At 41.7% G+C, this 18,321-nt stretch overlaps 1 protein-coding gene across 4 annotated transcripts in view; it reads left to right on the plus strand.

The window, feature by feature from the left end:
• Positions 1-18,321, plus strand: part of arhgef10la (Rho guanine nucleotide exchange factor (GEF) 10-like a) — a 101,301-nt gene that overhangs the window by 25,819 nt on the left and 57,161 nt on the right. For all 4 annotated transcript variants that reach the window (XM_040159757.1, XM_040159758.1, XM_040159760.1 and 1 more), the window contains 8 exons: positions 935-1,114; positions 2,245-2,361; positions 6,321-6,413; positions 7,394-7,564; positions 9,867-10,012; positions 10,882-11,054; positions 14,041-14,156; positions 15,311-15,438. In XM_040159757.1, the coding sequence (XP_040015691.1) occupies positions 935-1,114; positions 2,245-2,361; positions 6,321-6,413; positions 7,394-7,564; positions 9,867-10,012; positions 10,882-11,054; positions 14,041-14,156; positions 15,311-15,438 (1,124 nt within the window). The remainder of the gene's footprint in view (positions 1-934; positions 1,115-2,244; positions 2,362-6,320; positions 6,414-7,393; positions 7,565-9,866; positions 10,013-10,881; positions 11,055-14,040; positions 14,157-15,310; positions 15,439-18,321) is intronic.

Raw genomic sequence — 18,321 nt, forward strand, 5'->3', positions numbered from 1 at the left:
TTGTCAAGATACAATGTGCTACCTTTGTTGTCAAGTGACATGATTGTGTGTGCTACTTGGGGAGTCTTTGTGCTTTTGAAATCTCATGTTATTCAGAGAGTCCAGCCAAGTGGTAAATGCAGTGTCTCCAGACGGATAACTTAAAAAGATGAAAGGCCGGCAGCACAATTAGACATTGAGGGTTGTACCTTTCGTTTTTACTGTAAGACAGATCGCACAGTTGTGCATGTTGTGCCGCCTGCCCATGTTCCTTCTGTCGATCACTCATTTACTGTTATAGATTTGCAGAGATAAAACTTGCACAACATCAACAAAAATGACCACCGCTGTTGTTCAGATAGATTCATTTTTGTATTAAATGCTGTTTTTATCTTTCATGTTTGGCTTTTACACAATATAATCTATACTTCAGCATTTTCAGATTCAAAGAAGCCATGTTTACTGGCTTGCCATCCACAAAGAGCTTGTCAACTTATTTCTGTAAGCTATGCTAATATCCCCATGAGTACTGACTAAAGAATCATTGCCCCTTTCACCATGTTGCATTTGCATCTGTAACTCTGCTGGGAGCTCCTTTTTTTCCATTATTATTCTGGCTTTCATGATTACAAGTCACCTTGAGTTCTGAACATGTTTGCTAGTGGCAAATGCTGCTTTATGGGTGAATCCTTTGGATTGATGTGCTTCCAGGCACCATGACTACATTTCCTCATTATCCCTGATTCATAGGACATTTGTCAGTTACCTCTCAGTTGGCTATTTATGCTACTGAATAGAAGAGATTCCTAAGGAATGTGGACTGCTGATTCATCCTAAAAACCCACACACACACACACACACACACACACACACACACACACACACACACACACACACACACATATGCACACATCAGCAACAATAAAAACGCTGTTTTCTCTCACAATCTCCCCAGGAATACCACAGACCATTGATGGAAGCTGATCCACGCATCCTGAGTCCACGGAAGATCCGGCCAATATTTTACCGGATCAGGGAGATCACACAGTGCCACTCCATGTTTCAGATTGCACTGGCGTCTCGTGTGGCTGAGTGGGACAGCAGTGAGAAAATTGGAGACTTATTTGTTGCCTCGGTTAGTTTGCATGTGCATGTTTTTGGTATGTATCTTCACATGAGTGAAATAGAAATGATAACTGGAGGCTCATTTTCTGCGTTATGTATGTGTGTGTGCGCGTTTGTATGCGTTTTGTGTTTGTTTCTGTGAAAAATGCAATCAAAACGACTTACATTCCGGGTAGAGGCGCTTCTATTTTTCTTGGCATTTCTAACTTTATAACACAATGTCTGCTACCAGAGTTATAATGAGCCACAGGTTTTAGATTGAGCAAACAGGGCTAGTTTACCCAAAACACGGAATCAATTACAGTTATGATGAATATCTCCACTGCATCCAATGCTCTCTGGGGTATGTGTTTACAAAATTTGGCACTATAATAAAAGTGTTCAGTGTGAGTTTTCTGTTGTGAGTGTCTGCAGTGTGCTCATCCATAAGGGCTGCTCATTATTTGCCTATTAGAGGGGATGATTTGACCCTCTCCTCCTCTGCTGGCCATTACAGTGATGTTCCATTGATATCCTTGGACCTGCCATCAAATGAGGCCACACTGGAAAAGGAAAGTGCTGGGACTGTGTACTCCTCATTGAGCTGCCCCTTTATTATGTGGCAATGGATCTATACCTGCGAGCCTTGTAGTAATATCTGAGAGGCAGGGTGTGAGGGTGTGAGCAAAGAAGGTTAATTCCTTCATGCGATTTGCTAATTCCCCACCACTCCTCAAACTGCCACTATCAGCTGCCTGGTGCGGGTTTAATTGAGGAGATAGAATAAATGTGTACCGTACAAAAGACACACCCCCTCCCACACACACACTCTCACACTGTGCCACCTCAATCCCTCTTTGCCCAACCTCTTAAATGGCTCGTGAAGGGTGTTGCTGTAGCTGGGATGGTAAACAAACCAATTTTTTTTAAGTACTATACTTAAATGGCCATTTTCTAGCCTCTCTTTACATTGAAATTACCTACGGGTAACCCTGCAACCCTGGTTAGCCAGACATTCAGGATGTCAGAGGAAATTACACGACTGTGTTTGTGGATGCTGGTGTAAAGACACAATAATCAAACCTGGTAGAGCAGAAGATCATCTTATTATAGGGCTGTTGTCACAAATTCAAATATTAATGCTTGTTTCTCTTTCCACAGTTTTCCAAGTCAATGGTGCTGGATGTATACAGTGATTACGTGAACAACTTCACCAGTGCCATGGCTCTCATTAAAAAGGCGTGCATGTCCAAACCAGCTTTTCTGGAATTTTTGAAGGTGAGCTTCAGCCCATGAGCACAGAATGTTTTTCTTTTTTCAACTGGCAAATTAATGTAACCCAGTTGTTGTTTTTTTGTTTCCTTTTTGCCCTTCTGGTTTTTTCCTTTGTAGTGCTCAGCAGATACTGAATCTAGCAAAGCCCCAAAAGCTATAGGTTTCAATAATACATACTTCCTAAGTTTCCAAAGAGACAGACAAAAAAATGGTAAAAAGATGGACGTTACATAAAATAAAAAAAATGATATTTACATTGCATTCATGATGAGTAATATATTTTATTACAGATATTATGAATAATATTATCTGTATTTTGTGAAACTGTGATGTCTATCATGTAGTATTCACTTAAAGTGGCAATTAGATCAACATTGCTAGTTCTAACCCTGGAAATGTCCAAGGCTGTCCAGGTAATGAACATGGACTGTATTTATGTTGTAAACACATGATTATTCTCAGAATCTGACACAAAGTAGTGTGTATTTATTTATTAGTTTGTGTATGCATTTGAAATTTTTTTTGCATATCTTGAAAAGCTCTCAAGTTTTATAATAAAACATGGAGAAATATGCAAATGAATAAATGCCAGAGACCTCAACTAAATTAGACTGTTTCACAAAAAAATAAGAAATTGCAACACTTTTGGTTAATGTATACAAAAAAATGAAAATGAAATGAAAATTTGACAACTTTCCACAACCAGACAACTAAGATGTATTCTGCTGTTTACTTAACATTTCAGATATTAATTAGGGATGGGGAACAATGAAACAGTGCCAAGGTGCATAGAGAGTACCAAGAAATTATTTGAATTTGCTGAGTTTAACAATTCCCTGTGCGCCCAGCATTCATGTGTGAGTATGACCTGGATCATTGAGCTGTAAAGCTGATTTACAGAACCAGATCACACAGCTGACAGCCCTGCATGTTACTCCAGATAACATGCGTCCCTTTCTTTCTGTTGAAAGGTTCCTCCGTCTCTCCTTCTGCCTGTTGCAGCTCTCCCTGGCAATGTGAAGATAAACCAAATAATAAATTGGAAAAAACTGGAAAAAAAACACTGAATAAATGACAGACTTCATTATGTTGTTTTTAAAATATTGTGGAGGCACCGACTGTGTGCACATGACCATAAGCATGCAAGGAACATTTACAGAGATGGGGACTATTAAATCCAGAGTTTGAATCCATTTGGCAGACATTATGTTGTGCTGTGAAAGCTGCATTTGCAGAGAAGTAACCAAGTGAGTTCAGTGTATATCAGTAGTATTTGGTAGAATAGAAGTTTCTGAAGTTAGCAAACCACCACACAAGCATTATTTAGTGCATGAAGCTGCAAAGAGCCCATCTCCATTGACATCTTGACCCGGTCAAGTGCGGTGGAAAGATATAGTCGGTGCTCATCAGACTTTTCATGGCATCCACTCTGGGGTCACGTTTGGTTTAGCTTTGAAAAGTTATGTGTCTGCCCAGTTACTGAACATTGAATATGGCAGATTAAAATAACGTCTTTGAGATAACTGCCCTCCTACCCTCACCATTGATTAAATAGTTGGGTGCCTGCTGACCATTGACCACTGGTGTTCTTTCCTAGTGATTGCTAGGAAGTGAGTGTTTTTACTAAAGTTATCAAGGGGCTTCCTCTTAACGGCAGTTTACACTGTGCAGTCTTGGGCTGTCCCAGACAAAAGAGAAACAGGGTAAAATATTTGATTGTCAGTCAAAAACAGTGGTCTTCAATCTCACTGTGAGACAAATCCCCCAATGGCTGACTTAAACTACCAGTCAAAAGTTTTAGAACACTCCCATCTTTCCAGCTTTTATTTAAATTTAAGCAAGACCATCTTTTGATGGGATCCCATCAGCTGTGATACCCGTCGACATGTTGACATTCCAACCCATTAGTACTCAGCAGTCATTACTACATTATTCCATGGATACTCAGTAATCATGGGTTTGACCACGCCTGTCTTCGCACTTGGCCTTCATTTTAATCTCAACTACGCACCTGTAAAGTTTTGTGACTGTATCTTGCATGTTTGTGCTGCTATTGTGGTGACAAAAACTGTCCACAGACAAACAGAGAAACAGACACACACTCAAAACCGCCTCTCTGGTAGTGCCCACTACAGCAGGTGTCTCCAGAACCACATTTTGCCATGGTGACAGTCACACACACACACACACACACACACACACACACACACACACACACACACACACACACACACACACACACACACGCACACACACACACACACACACACGTACACACACACACACACGTACACACACACACACACACACACACACACACACACACACACACACACACACACACACACACACACACACACACACTTACACACACATGCACACGCACACGTACAGACACACACAGACACACACACACACACACACACACACACACACACACACACACAGACACACACACACACACACACACACACACACACACACACACACACACACACACACACACACACACACACACAGACTCACAAGGTGAAAACAATACCAGCCATGCTGTCGCAGATGGTAACAATTCCTGGAGGTTGTTGATTACTAGGCTTCAAATGATGGAAGACCAGCACAGTCTTGAGACTTAAACCCCATGGAGCTTGTTTGGGATAAACTGGACAGAAAGTGAAAACAAAGCAATCTGCAAGTTCAACACAGTTATTGGAACTTCTGCAACAGTGTTGGGACAAACTTTCCAAGAGCTTTGGCGACTGAACGCCTGCTGTGGACCAAAATCCCACAATGTGACTCATGTTCACAAATCTAAGAACTAGAATACAATATGAAATAATGCCGATTACACTAGCACACAGGTGGACCCGTGTAATATTAGCATCCTGCGACTCTACAAAATGCTGACTTCATGGACGACTAGTTAGGTCACATTTCTGCTTCTTTAGGGTCAGTACATTGGGAGAATGTTAGATAATTCCTGATTGTCGAATTAAGTACATGTGGATTTGAGTGAACTCCATAAGTGGCTGAGCCTGAGGTTTCAGGTTTCGATATTGACAATATCAGGTATCACAACATTTTCATCCAAATACTGTGCCTTGTCATAAAAAATGGTGTAAAGTTTATTAATAGAATTTTGTGTTATCCAGTATGTGATGATACAGTATGTGAGAGTGACTGATGGTCTACTAATGTCATTATAATGACCAAAAAAGTCGAGGTTTTCATTATTCATTTCACTCAGCTGGAAGCATCAAATAAGCTCAGATATTTGTGAATTTAACTGACTGCAACATTAAGGTCTAGGAAAACACAAATTTAGACTGGATCACGATTTTAAAATTCAGAACATCAATATCAATCCAATTTATTATATAAAATGAAGTATAAATTAAATTGATATTCAGCTTTTATCTATATGTGTCATCTTAAAAGTGCAAGGTTTCCTAAGCCTAAGGAAAAATAAGTATACTTAAAGTAAAAATAAAACATTGTATTAGCTGCTGCACTTTATAGCAGATGATGTCAACTCTTAAATTTGAGGAAAACACACACATAAATGTTTGCTTTTTTATGTCTGTCTCAGAGTTGATCTTTTCCAACCTTTACTGCCTTACCATTTTTTTTTAAATGAGTACAGTGGTTTGCCTTTTTGTACTGACGGTGTCATCATGCCACAGACTTGACACTGCACCAAAACAGTATCTTCTGACCCACACCCACAGTAATACATTAGACATAACACAATCAAAAAATCTCCTCTTTCATACTCTCATATGACTAACAGACCCTGATTTTCATACCTTATTCACCCACTCACACGCCTACTCATGGTCTATAGAGCATTCTGACAAGCTCCTCTTAAAGTAGGAATAGCATACTTTCCTCTTAATGGCCTTTCTGTGCAAGAATATTTTTCAAACATGTTATGTTTTAATTTGTTTTTCTCTTTTTGTTTCCAGAAGAAGCAGGCATCTAGTGTTGACCGGATCACTCTGTATGGCCTAATGGTTAAGCCCATTCAACGATTCCCTCAGTTCATATTGCTCCTGCAGGTATAAACTGTTGTTTGTACAGGGCTAGTCATTTAGTCTGTTTTAATTAAGTGAATCCCTTCACGTCTTACTAGCAAAAATACTTCCAATATATAGAAACTAGAGTCTAATTAAAGATTTAGCAGCACATAAAGTAATAAAGATGTAAAGCTGGAAGGCCACAGAATCGATTATGGATTGTAACTTATCCAAAGTACAAGAAGTTTAACCTGACATACTTTTACACCAGGGTTAGCCAGAGCTTGAAAAGTAGCTAGCCACATCAGTTTTTCATACTGCTGGCTTTACATCCCAACTCTTCCACTGCCTATTCTGAGCAAAGATTTGGTTTTGAGCTTGACTTGCGGGATCTGCAGCAGCTCATTTCATCCCTCAGTAGGCATTGATTATCCATGAATTCAAAAGATAAGTTATGAATGTGAATCAGGCATTTTCTTCTAGCTTAAAATCAGTTCTCCAAAGAGGAAGTGTATGTCTTAAATCATACATTACAGGGGGGTAGAGCTAAAGGCATTGAGGTATGTACATCTGAGAATCATATCAAGACCAAGCTTTCAATGAGCCATAGATGCAGGGCAAAACTTCACATGTAACCCCCATAGCCTATGGTTAGAGATACTTTGATGATTTGGAGTTTTCAAATTTGTTTTTATTGGTTTGTTTTAGCCAACACTGCTTACAAAAGGATAGGTATTGCAATACAATGAACTTTACAAAGTTTACATAACCACCGATGAGTCAGTGTGGTGTAACGTAAATCCTCTGAAAACTGACATGCACACATCTGAACTCAAATAGAGTATTTGACCCAGATATGAAGTTTTCAAGGTGAAGACAACAATCCCAGAAAGAACACCTTATTTTGTTAGAATTCAGTATATTGCAGGATACAGAGGAAGGTATTAAATCATAAACTGAGTGGTTTGTATTTTTAAACTTGCAGTGTCTTCACTCAAAACCTCCCTTCTGACCTTTTTTAGGACATGCTTAAGAATACACCGAAGGGCCACGTGGATCGTCTGCCCCTGCAGCTTGCTCTGACAGAGCTGGAGATGCTGGCTGAGAAGCTGAACGAACAGAAACGAGTAGCTGACCAGATTACAGAAACTCAACAACTGGCCCGCAGCGTCAGTGATCGCCTGCTCAGTAAGGTGACTTGGATACACATGCGCTCTTTCGTGCAGATCTACGTGCACTTGCACATGCACACAGCCTCTGAGCCCTGTGATAACAACTCCTCTATATTGTTATCACTGTGAGCCAAACACCTATGAATTAAACTAGTATATAGCAATTTCTTATATCACTTTCCCACACATTTATCTAGGGAGGCATTTTTATTTAGAGAAATTATCTCCTAAAAATGATACCCATTATCAACCCTAAACAGTTACAAATGCAATGGCAGAGGCATTGCCTCTCCATTACTGCACTGAAATTACAGTCTTGCCACTGCAAATCTGAACAAATGCTGCTCAGAATAAGAAGAATTAGGGGGTAAATGAGACATTTAATTGGAAACTGTAAGAGAGCTATCTCTTTCACCCTGTCTCTCTCCCTCTTCTTCTCTGTCTCCACTTTACCTCCCCTCTATTCCCCACTTGCACTTTCTTGCTTACTTTCTTGCTTACCTTCTCACTCCACTTGTACACTCTTATTCTCTTTCTCTTGTGACTGCATCTTTGTCTGCCCCCCCCTGCTTTTTTTTTTTTTTTTTTATTTAAAAAAATTTTTTTTTTTTATTTCTCTCTATCAGCCATTGCTTTCCAGGACTCTGAGATGAGCCGATTCGGCCAATCTCCCCCACTCCGCACAGAATTCCATTTGCTGCGGTGACACTGCAGAATTCCAATAGGAAACAGTCTACTCTATTGCCCCTATAACCATCCAATGAAATATTCATTCTTTGTCTCAAAGTATCTAAGTCGCCGGAATAGGACAGATAACAATGTGAGTGAGAATCGGTTTCGCGCACACTCACACAAGCACATGTGCATGGTGCAATGCCCTCTGTGCTTATTGATGCTTGAAGACTATAAGGATGTATTCCTATAGCAGCCCACCTCTTGGGGGAGGTGTGAGGTTTTGTAGCCATCAAACAGCAGTTCCAGTCAGACTAATGATTCATTTTGTGTGCAATCTGAGCCACAGCCAAAAGCAGCTACAGATTGCCTGCAGATAGGACAACCTCTTCTGTGAAATGTGGTCAGAGGCATTACTGCACTGCAGGTTGTAGAATGGACACAGCAGAGAGATTAATTATTTGCTCAAATTTGTGCCTTTTGAACAAACACACACATCAAGAAGCAGAATGTGAAAACCTGTGTATTTTGTATGAAACTGTGTATTCGGACTTAACCTGGTGCTTGCAGTATAGTGGCTTCACTTAAATTGTAATGAGTCTGGCTTAGATTGGCACAGTAAGCATAAAACTAAAAGTATTGATTTAGGCAGTCATAAAAGGAGCTGTATCAGAGTGATAAAAAAACTTTCTGTTGCTATTTCCTTTTGCAAAACATATGGATGACCGGAAAGCCCAGCATGTGCCAACATACTGTAGCACAAATTGCATCTGTTATTAGATTCTTTAACTCTGTGTGTGTGTGTGTGTGTGTGTGTGTGTGTGTGTGCGTGTGTGCGCAAGTCTGTGTACACGCACATCTATCTTTGTGAGGACCAGTTTGAGTTTTAAACCTTGGAGAGTGAGGACATTTTGAGAAAGTGAGGACATTTGTGCCAGTCCTCACAACTTTAATGGGCTGTTTGAGGGTTAAGACTTGGTTCTAGGGTTCAGGTTACTATTAGGTTTAGGTTGAGTTTAGGGTTGGGCTAGGGAATGCATTATTTCAATGAGTGTCCTCATAGAGATAGAAGTACAAATGTGTGTTTGAGTGTGCGTGTGTGTTTGTGAAAGTGTGCATGCAGCAAACTCTTAATACATTTGTATCCCTTTGTAGTCGTCCTATTGTGGTGGAAATTATCGCGTGTCCCTGCTAAGCCAGTTTGGACTCTGTGGTAGTGGTGTGGTGGATAGCATGGTACAGACATAAAGACAAAGAATGATCTGAAGCATGTGTTGGAAGTATTTATTCAAAAGATAATAATGAAAGTGCCTGGCAGCTCCTGGAGCACCACTGGATTGAAGGTTGCCTTTAGGTTTGTCTCTCGTTACTGTGAACATGTGTGCAAGGCCAAGATCGTGAAAGAGCATGTACAGTGTCTCTTTTCACTAAACTGGCCAACTGAATAGGCTAGAGATGTGTGTGCTTTCTGTGTGTATACGTATACACACATAAAATGACCTTCAGAGGCATGAATGTGTTGCTAATCCCTGATGAGACATCTGTTCCTCCAAGCCTGATTTCTGTGTCCTCCAGACACCAAACTCTGGAGTACTGGCCCTTTGTGATGCTGTCTCCTCTGCCTCTGATCTGATTGCTGTGTCCCTTTTAGCAACTGAACTCGGAGCAGGGGTCACTGGTCCTTTGTGAGACGCTTATTGAGACTGTGTACGGCGAGCGGGGACAAGTCCTGAAGTCGAAGGAGAGAAAGGTCTTCCTCTTTGATGATGTGCTCATCTGTGCCAACATAAATGTCAAGTAAGTCCCTCTTGTGGAGCAAGCTGAGCTACATGCCCTTGCATTCAAGAATTCTGTGCTAATGTGTTCATAATGCGTAGTTCTAGCATGAAGTTGTCTGTAAGTTTCTAAAGGAGAGTCTGCTAAACTGCACAGTTAGGAGAAATAGCTGTTAGGTGGCACAGGGCTTTAATGTGATGCCCTAGGTTTTGCAAGTATATTTTGGCAAACTGCATAGTAAAGAGAAATAGCTGCTAGGGGTTTTGGGCACTATCTGGAGTTGCAGGGGCTTTATCTGCTTTAAACAAATGGTAGAATGCCTAACTACAGCTACAGGAGTCCTAGATTACTGACATAAAACATTTTTTGGTTTCTTTCCAATTTATTTTTCATGACAGCACCATTGATCACATCTTTCTCCCTCTCTTTCCCTCTTTCTCCAGAGAAGAGAAAACAGGAAAGGGATTTTGTTTATTTTGCAAAGCTCCTGTCAAAGATGTTGCTTAAAGCTCTCTTGTTTCAGCCTTCAAAGTAATTATCGCTCTACGTCTCATTCAGTTCGAGTGTCCCGAAGTTGACTTTGTCTGCCCTCCAGGATCTTGACAAACCGATCACAATGTTGATTGTCTGCGTGATTACAGGAATACATGAATAGCAATGAACTCCTCCTCATAGCCAGGGGTAAAATTTTGGAAGGGAACATGGGTGATCATACAGATTCTAATTCCATCTCAAAAGTCTTCTTCGTGACATTTCAAAGAGCATCTCCTCCTATGGAGAGCTGAGGGTGGTGCTGTTAGCAGGTAGCGGATAGGGAGGGAATTTCTCTAAGGTTGTTTTCATTCTAAACTCCCTCCTCTAATTTTCTTTTTTCTTTTTATCTCCACCAGGGGGCCTCCAGATATCAGCAGCCTAGTCCCTATTGGCCCCAAGTACACCATGAAGTGGAGCGCCCCCTTACAGCAGGTGCAAGTTGTAGAGGTGGGGCAAGAGGGATCTCAAAGTAAAGACACCATCTTCCAACAGAGCGGGGCTAAGCGGCCAAGTGGTGCCTGCACTTCAGGTGAAAATAAAAAAGAAAAGTGAACCATTACTGTCTCATTCCTTTCCCACATGTGTCATCTTCTAGTTAATCTCATCACTTGGACTGACTTGACTAGTCTCAGCAACTCTCTCAGACTCAGCAAGGATAATCTGTCTCTGTTCTCAAGTGTCCCATGGAGGGCTGGAGTTGCATCCGTGCTGCTTGTCACTCTGATTGAGGATGCATTTGTGAGGAGGATAGTGATGACGGTCACTTGTTCCCATCTGCCTGGGGTGTTTTATCTTGGAGAAGGATATGGGAGTAGAGAGCCCCCCTGCCGCATCATCCCCACAGTCTCATTTCACTCTCTGATAGACCACAAACACATCTAGAGTGGAGTCATCAATCTGCAGAGATTATTCCCTCCCTTTCCGGGCCCAATTAGAGAGCCAGTAGCAGTAGATAGGAATCGCTGGTTGAAACACTAGTTCTCCCACTACCCCTCACAAAACTCTGGTGTATACAGAGCTTGACGAGATCCCTGATAAATGTGCCATGGGAAAAGTGAGATACAAAACCTTATCAGGATGTAATGGTACAGGCTTTTTAAAGTTGCAGCTCCATGACTTAAATATTAATGGTGCCTTCTTCAGAGCTACTCGTGTCATGCTTAGCAAGCAGCTACTGTTTTGAGAGCTAGTTTAGATTCTCACTGGATTAAGTTTTTCACTGTTTTTCAGGTAGTGTATACTGGTATACTCACAACTTTGCTGCAACTCGAGGCTGACTCTCAATGCATCTGTCTCTCTTCCTGCGTCTAACTCGGAAAATGTTATGCCTCGTAGAGGGTACTAGATTCTGACTCTCACTTTCTCTCTTTCTTTTTTTTTTTTACCTTTTCAACACGGTGCAGTCACCTTAATCACGTCTATGTTAACCTCTGTGCCCAAATTTTCATTTAGACAGGCCGTCCCATCTATTTATAGTTTCATTCCCTGTGATGTCTTTCAGTGGGGTGTGTAGTCTAAAGCCTGCGCTCCGTCAGCATGGCTCAAAAGGGAGTCATTTTTCATCTTTTGCAGGCCCTGGTGCCCTTTGTATTGAAGAAACCTAGCCTTTAGGGAAATCCAGGCCCGTCTTTCCGATTCTTCCCCCTTGTCTCTGCCTGTGTTTTTGTCCGGCTGTCGCTCTCCCTGTCTGTTCCTGCCAACACACAAGGCCCACCAATGTAAGCCGACTGTGTCAGTCGTTTACTCTCATGCTGTCTTACCTTCATTCTTCCCCCATTACACCTCCCTTATTGCTGCTTCTCTTTGGACCTGCTGTCAGGAGTGCAGTTTTTTGTCACAAGTGAACCAGTGGGCTTTGGCTGTGGATCAGTCAAGGGTTTTGATGCAGGTGTGGAAGCTGCATTGTCTTTAAATCTGCTGGCTAGCATCACTGGCACGGCAGCTGAGTTCTACTTTGCTGACGTATTCCAGAGAAAACAGGGATGGACCCCTTTGGGCTCTGGCCTTCCACACCAGTGAACTACGTGCCTGGCGGCCGATGTGGATAGCCATGTCTGAGTGTGAAAACCATATCCTGCCTCACCAACGGGATTACGCTGGATTACAACTCAGCACATTCACCTCTCGGGCCGTAGCCAACAGCAGGCCCCGGAGGACACAACAAACCTGAATAGGGGTCCAGACAGTCTCTTTGGAGAGGACAGGAAGACATTGTTCTTGCAGCTCACAGCACAGCCCTTTGTATTCAAATGTGTCACCTATTGATTTCCTTACACAGATGACAGATGTCACTGGCTGCCTGTGTCAAAGATCCCATTAAAACCCCTCTCTTTGCTCACTCCCTTTCCTCTTATGGCTTTACTCTCACTCCACTTATGCACGTGGATAGACAGAAGGTAGCAGGTCTCCTCGGAGGAGAATGCCTCACCAAGCTCACCTACTGGCTCAGCTCTTCTGCCACTTTTATTATGTGGCAGCTGTGACAGTGCAGGACAGCTCTGGAGCAAAATCTACCTGCAGAATTAAATTAGGCAGTTCTCATGGAGCCTACTGCTGGGTAGATGTGGGCCAGGGGAGCTAGGACGGGGGATGGCAGACAGGAGGAGACACAGCTATTGATTTGCGGCAGTAAGAGAGAGAGACTTTGAAGGTAGTGGGACTTAAATCGATGAATTTTGCATCTAATGAGACACCTGCATTCCTTTTGGCCAGCAAAACGGCATCACATCTCCAAATAACAGTTTTTCTATCTAATTTTTTTTACTCATAAAGTCACTCTCTGTTGTTCATCAAATAATGAAGATTGATCCGTCTACACATCAAACCTCTTTTATTGGTGCCCCTGGAGTTTTAGTCTTCACTTCCATGAGTTCTCAGATACAGTGTCATTGTTTTCTATAAGCATGTAGAACACTTTGACCTTGAACTTTCATGTATTTTGTATGTTAACAGTGGGTCCATATACCATGTATGTTTATTGAATATAATGCAGAGATTGTATCCTGTAAATGATTAGTTGATTGACAGGAAATGAATTGAGAAGGATGTATTTATCATTTATTGAGGAAAAATGTGAAGACATTCACTGGTTCCAGCTCCTGAAAAAATAGAATCTTCTGATTTTTATCAACATGTATTAAAATCCTCTGGGTTTTGGACTGTTGGTCAAACAGAACAAGCAGTTTGAAGACATCACCTTGAGCTTTGTTCAGTTTTGATCGACATTTTTTAATGTATTTTTAAAAATTTTATAGACGGATTTATTATTTAATCAGTTAGAAAAAATCAGATTGACCAAATCAATAATGAAGTAATCATGAGCGGCGGTTATAATTGTATGTGTATTGCCCTGATTATTGTTGCTGAATAACAGCATGTGAACTGTTATGTATTAAGAAAAACAATTAATGGTCAAAATAGGTGAATGTATGTAATCTTGTGTTTTATCTGTGCATGCTTGAAAATTCAAAATGTTGGCAATACCACAACCTCTTTGTGTGTTGCCCATCTCTTAGGTAAAGCGATCCTGGGCCCTCCACGGCTCTACCAAGAGCTGCAGGAATTACAGCATGACCTTTCTGTTGTGGAGGAGGTCACTCTCCTTGTGGGCACACTCCAGGGGACTTACCAGGTACGTTTTGCTTCATGTTACACTTTTACTGGTACTGTACCGTCTCTCAGAGAAAATGTGTATCGTAAAACGTATACAGTATAATGCCACAAAGTCAACTGAAGGGCAATATCTCAGGTATAGGTTGCGTCAGTCCAACTTTAGTTGAAATCTGGCCTCTTAAAAAAAACTGTTCACAGACCGACCTGCAAATGGGCCATTCTCTCTTCCAAGAACTGCTTTCATTATTGACCAAAAATATATGAAAATATATGAAATATGGAATGGATTCTGTTAACTGCAGCTTACCTTACAATAGCTCTTAAATCCTGAGAACAAACAGAAAAATCACCGAGGCAGCAAAGACAACACTGAAGTATGCAATGCAGTTAATTTAAATTGCTGGATTCAGTGCAAACATAGACATAATGTTTGGATGGTAAAAAGATAACCATTGGGAAATCTCTCTCTGCTATTCCTTGTAAAAGAAAAAGTGCAAAAGGAAACTAGATGTTTAAAATGTGATCAAAGTGCAGCCTCATCTGCTTCTTGGAATCATCAATTTCTAAAAGCATGAAGTCTTCGATCTATATCCTCATCAACAGTGCCACAATGGTGGGAATTAGATGTTCCTTCTCATACACTAGATAGAAGTGTCTTTTGCTATGTTGTAAAAGAAACCATCACTCCTCCTGCCGCATTCAAATCAGGACACCTCCCACTAGTGTGCCACCAACACATTAAAAGTACCATGCACTACGTAACACAGCCAGGGAGGTACACTCCTGCAGTCACCAAAGAGGCTCTCAGGCTAATGGTGGCACCTTTACCTCCCTGCATTTAATGAGCACAATGTCCTCAGGAGGTGGCCTGGCACTAAATGACTGATTTTCACTTTCCACACTGTTATAATATTGTCCACCGAACAAATAGATGAAATGCTTCTGCACAGCTCATTGACTTCGTAAAATTGATTTGATTCTATTTGACTTGGGGGACTGGGTTTTACTGTAAAATGGATGCCGGTGTTGAAGGGAATTCAGTGTTACATTTGAGGAGATAAATATGCCACAACCATGCAGCTTCAAATGAATGAGCTGGCATCTCTGCTAGATGAGCTACTGTATGCCACAGCTGAGAAAAAAGTTTTAACTGTGTGTATTTTTCCATCAAAGAACCTGAACACCACTGTGGCCCAGGACTGGTGTCTGGCTCTGCAGAGGCTTATTCGCATCAAAGAAGAACAGATCCAGAGTGCTAACAAATGTCGCTTACGTCTGCAGGTGCCCGGCAGGCCAGACAAGTGAGTAGTATCTCACATACGGAAGTAAGAAGGAAAATCTGCTGTATACTGTATGTTGGGGTATGAGAGCATACATGACCTCAACAGCAACAGCAAAGACAACAAAAAAGACAACAACTACAACACCAACATTTTTTCCTTTCCTGGTAACTGATTTAAAAGAAGATGAAGAGGGAAGTACAAATAGTCATACAGCATAGTTGATTTCAACAAACGCAGAACCAGGCCATCATATGCACCACTCAGTGACAAACATTTTGTATACATACAGACAAGAACTATAATGATTAGGGATTAAAACATGGTACATCTTCAGTCACATCGGAGCACATTTCCTGGGCTTATTCTCAACCAGAATCTAATGCACACTGCCTACCCTTTGCAACATTTATTTATTTATTTCTTTAAATAGTTGTCTGCCTATTTTGGATTGTTAAGAAAATGATAATAGAACAAAATATAGGAGGAAAGAGAGGGACGACTTAAATCCAGGACATTGTATTAACATACATGCGCTTAGATCCCTTTGCCGACAGAGCACCCTGACCTTTAGCAAATTAGAGGCGAGAACAGTTTATTCTGTCGTGAGTGGGTGATTACCTGACTCAAATAATTAATTTCCTTCAATACTTGGGTGGAATAATGAATAGTGTTCACAAAATGTTCCTTTTGCAGGATTTAATTAAGACACTTTTGCCTCAGCCTGTACCTAACATTGGACCTTAGTGCATAATGTTTCTGACCTGCTCAACTAAGATCCATATAATTTTATCTTTACATTATCTGTGTTGAAAAGCCAGATATTCAGCATTTGGAAAAGTAGCATATTCTTCTGCGCTACAGTGCTATAATTTAACTCCTGGCTGTAGGGTACCCAAAGGTAAACGTAATACATTTATAGTTTTTATATTAGATTTTATAAGAGGTAATTCACAAGAATGAACTACAATAAGTAAGTTAATAACCTATACAGTTTAGAGGGAAGATTATTGCCTTATAGTCCCCAATTGGTATTTTTACGAACTAAATTACTTGCAATACAAAAATGACCACTAGTAACGTTTTTCCTTCATCAGTCATAACACAAAAAGCTGCAGCTGCGGTTTTTCTCAGCTGAGTATACACAATTATATGCAATGTATAGCAGGTTACCTTGTCATACTGAGGATGTTAAAGTGGTTGTCTTAACATGCTGAAGTGGAACCTGGTGGGTAGAGTGACTTCTGCATGACTGAATGCCTACTTAGAGAAGAAGAAAGATGGCAAGGAGAGAACATATGAGTAGCTTAGGGTACTGTACAGGAACTGGGAATAGTAAATAATGGCAGATTATAATGGATCCTATTTCGTGGCTTCCGGTGGGGATAGGATAAGAAAGAGGCAGGAGAGGACAAAAAGAAAGACAGAGAAGCTAGAGCCCTGCTGAGAAACACTAAGCAGGAGAAGGAGAGGAAGAAAGGAAAAGTAAGAGTGATGCTCGACCTCCCCCATGAAAGACTTGGCTTGGTGCCGGCAGGGCAGTGGCAGTCAGAAGAGTGGGCCTAATGCTTCAGAGCCAGGGAGAATCTAACTGTGCCAAGCCAAGCTAAAGTGACAGCCTGAGCAGTGGAGCTGTGCAGATCAGTTCTCCCACATCTCCCAGCTTCCTCGTCGGCTGTCACACCAGGCCTGCAGGGCCAATCTGCTTACTCAGATGTTTGGTGGAGCCAGATGCCATGCTTACAAGAGAGCCCCCGAATTCCCTTTCAAGGGGTACCCTATTTGCTGAGTTCCTGTGATAATGTCATTAGCAACTGCACTGACAAGGGGATTTCCCAGCCCTACATATGTCCAAGCAAAGATTTGTATTTAAAACTTAAATGGTGCATAGCAAGACCTGTGGTGAAATCATACTTGGAGATGGGGCAGAGTTTTTGCGGCGAGGAAAATATAACAATGTCAGCTGAAAGAGAGAAATCTCCTGTAGGGAAAAAGAGCCAATCCTGGTTGTGTGATAGCAGTGACCAGCAGTCAGCCTCGGGGCTGGGGGTGACAGGTGGCACAGCAGGTGCCCAAACCATTCCAACACTACCCAGGGTGCAGCAGTGGCAGATTGCAGGGGAGATCAGCGGGCAGACTGGCTCTGTCTCTCTCAACACACCCAAACAATCGCACACACACACACACACATGCAGTGGTTTTCCCTTGCTATTCTTCTCTGTTTTGTTACTAATCTGAGTAACAATCTGCAGGACACAACAGTGCTTCCAGTGTCTATATGTGCGTCTTACATGTATTCACACATGCTTCCTGCTGACAAATGCACCTGCACACGAGAAAGCATGCATCTCAGACAAAGAGGCACACTTAAAGAGGCAGAAACACACATACACACACTTAGGCGCAGAGCCGAGCCTTTGCTCTGCTGGTGAGAGAGTGGGACCGCAGCAGGGACCCCCTGTACTGAGTTGGTCCCCTCCTGTCTGGCCGCAAGCGACTCTCTGCAGTAAGGCAGCACATCACAGCCTCCACACTGCAAACAGACTGAGTACGTGTAGAGAATCCTGACTGCTGCCTCAAAGGCACCAGCCTATGTGTGACAGCAGTTCATTAACATCCTCTTTTACTGCGTCTGCTGGAGCAACCCTAGACACAGATACATGGGCCATACTGGCAAGTGATAGATACTGAGTTCAAATTTCATAGTTTAACCAAATGTGTTTGTTGCTTCACCCCCCTCTCCTACTAGCATGGCATACATGAAAGAACAGTATTGTAAGCCTGAAGCCACATTTTTTCATGGGCCCTTTTATGGAAGCTGTGCAGGCTACCTGCAAGGCGAATGGCGGGCCCTACATTCACAGTCATATGACTGGTTTGGGCTCCATTTCTAGTTCATTCTGA

Source organism: Xiphias gladius, chromosome 21 (genome assembly GCF_016859285.1).
Source record: "Xiphias gladius isolate SHS-SW01 ecotype Sanya breed wild chromosome 21, ASM1685928v1, whole genome shotgun sequence".
NCBI lineage: Eukaryota > Metazoa > Chordata > Actinopteri > Istiophoriformes > Xiphiidae > Xiphias > Xiphias gladius.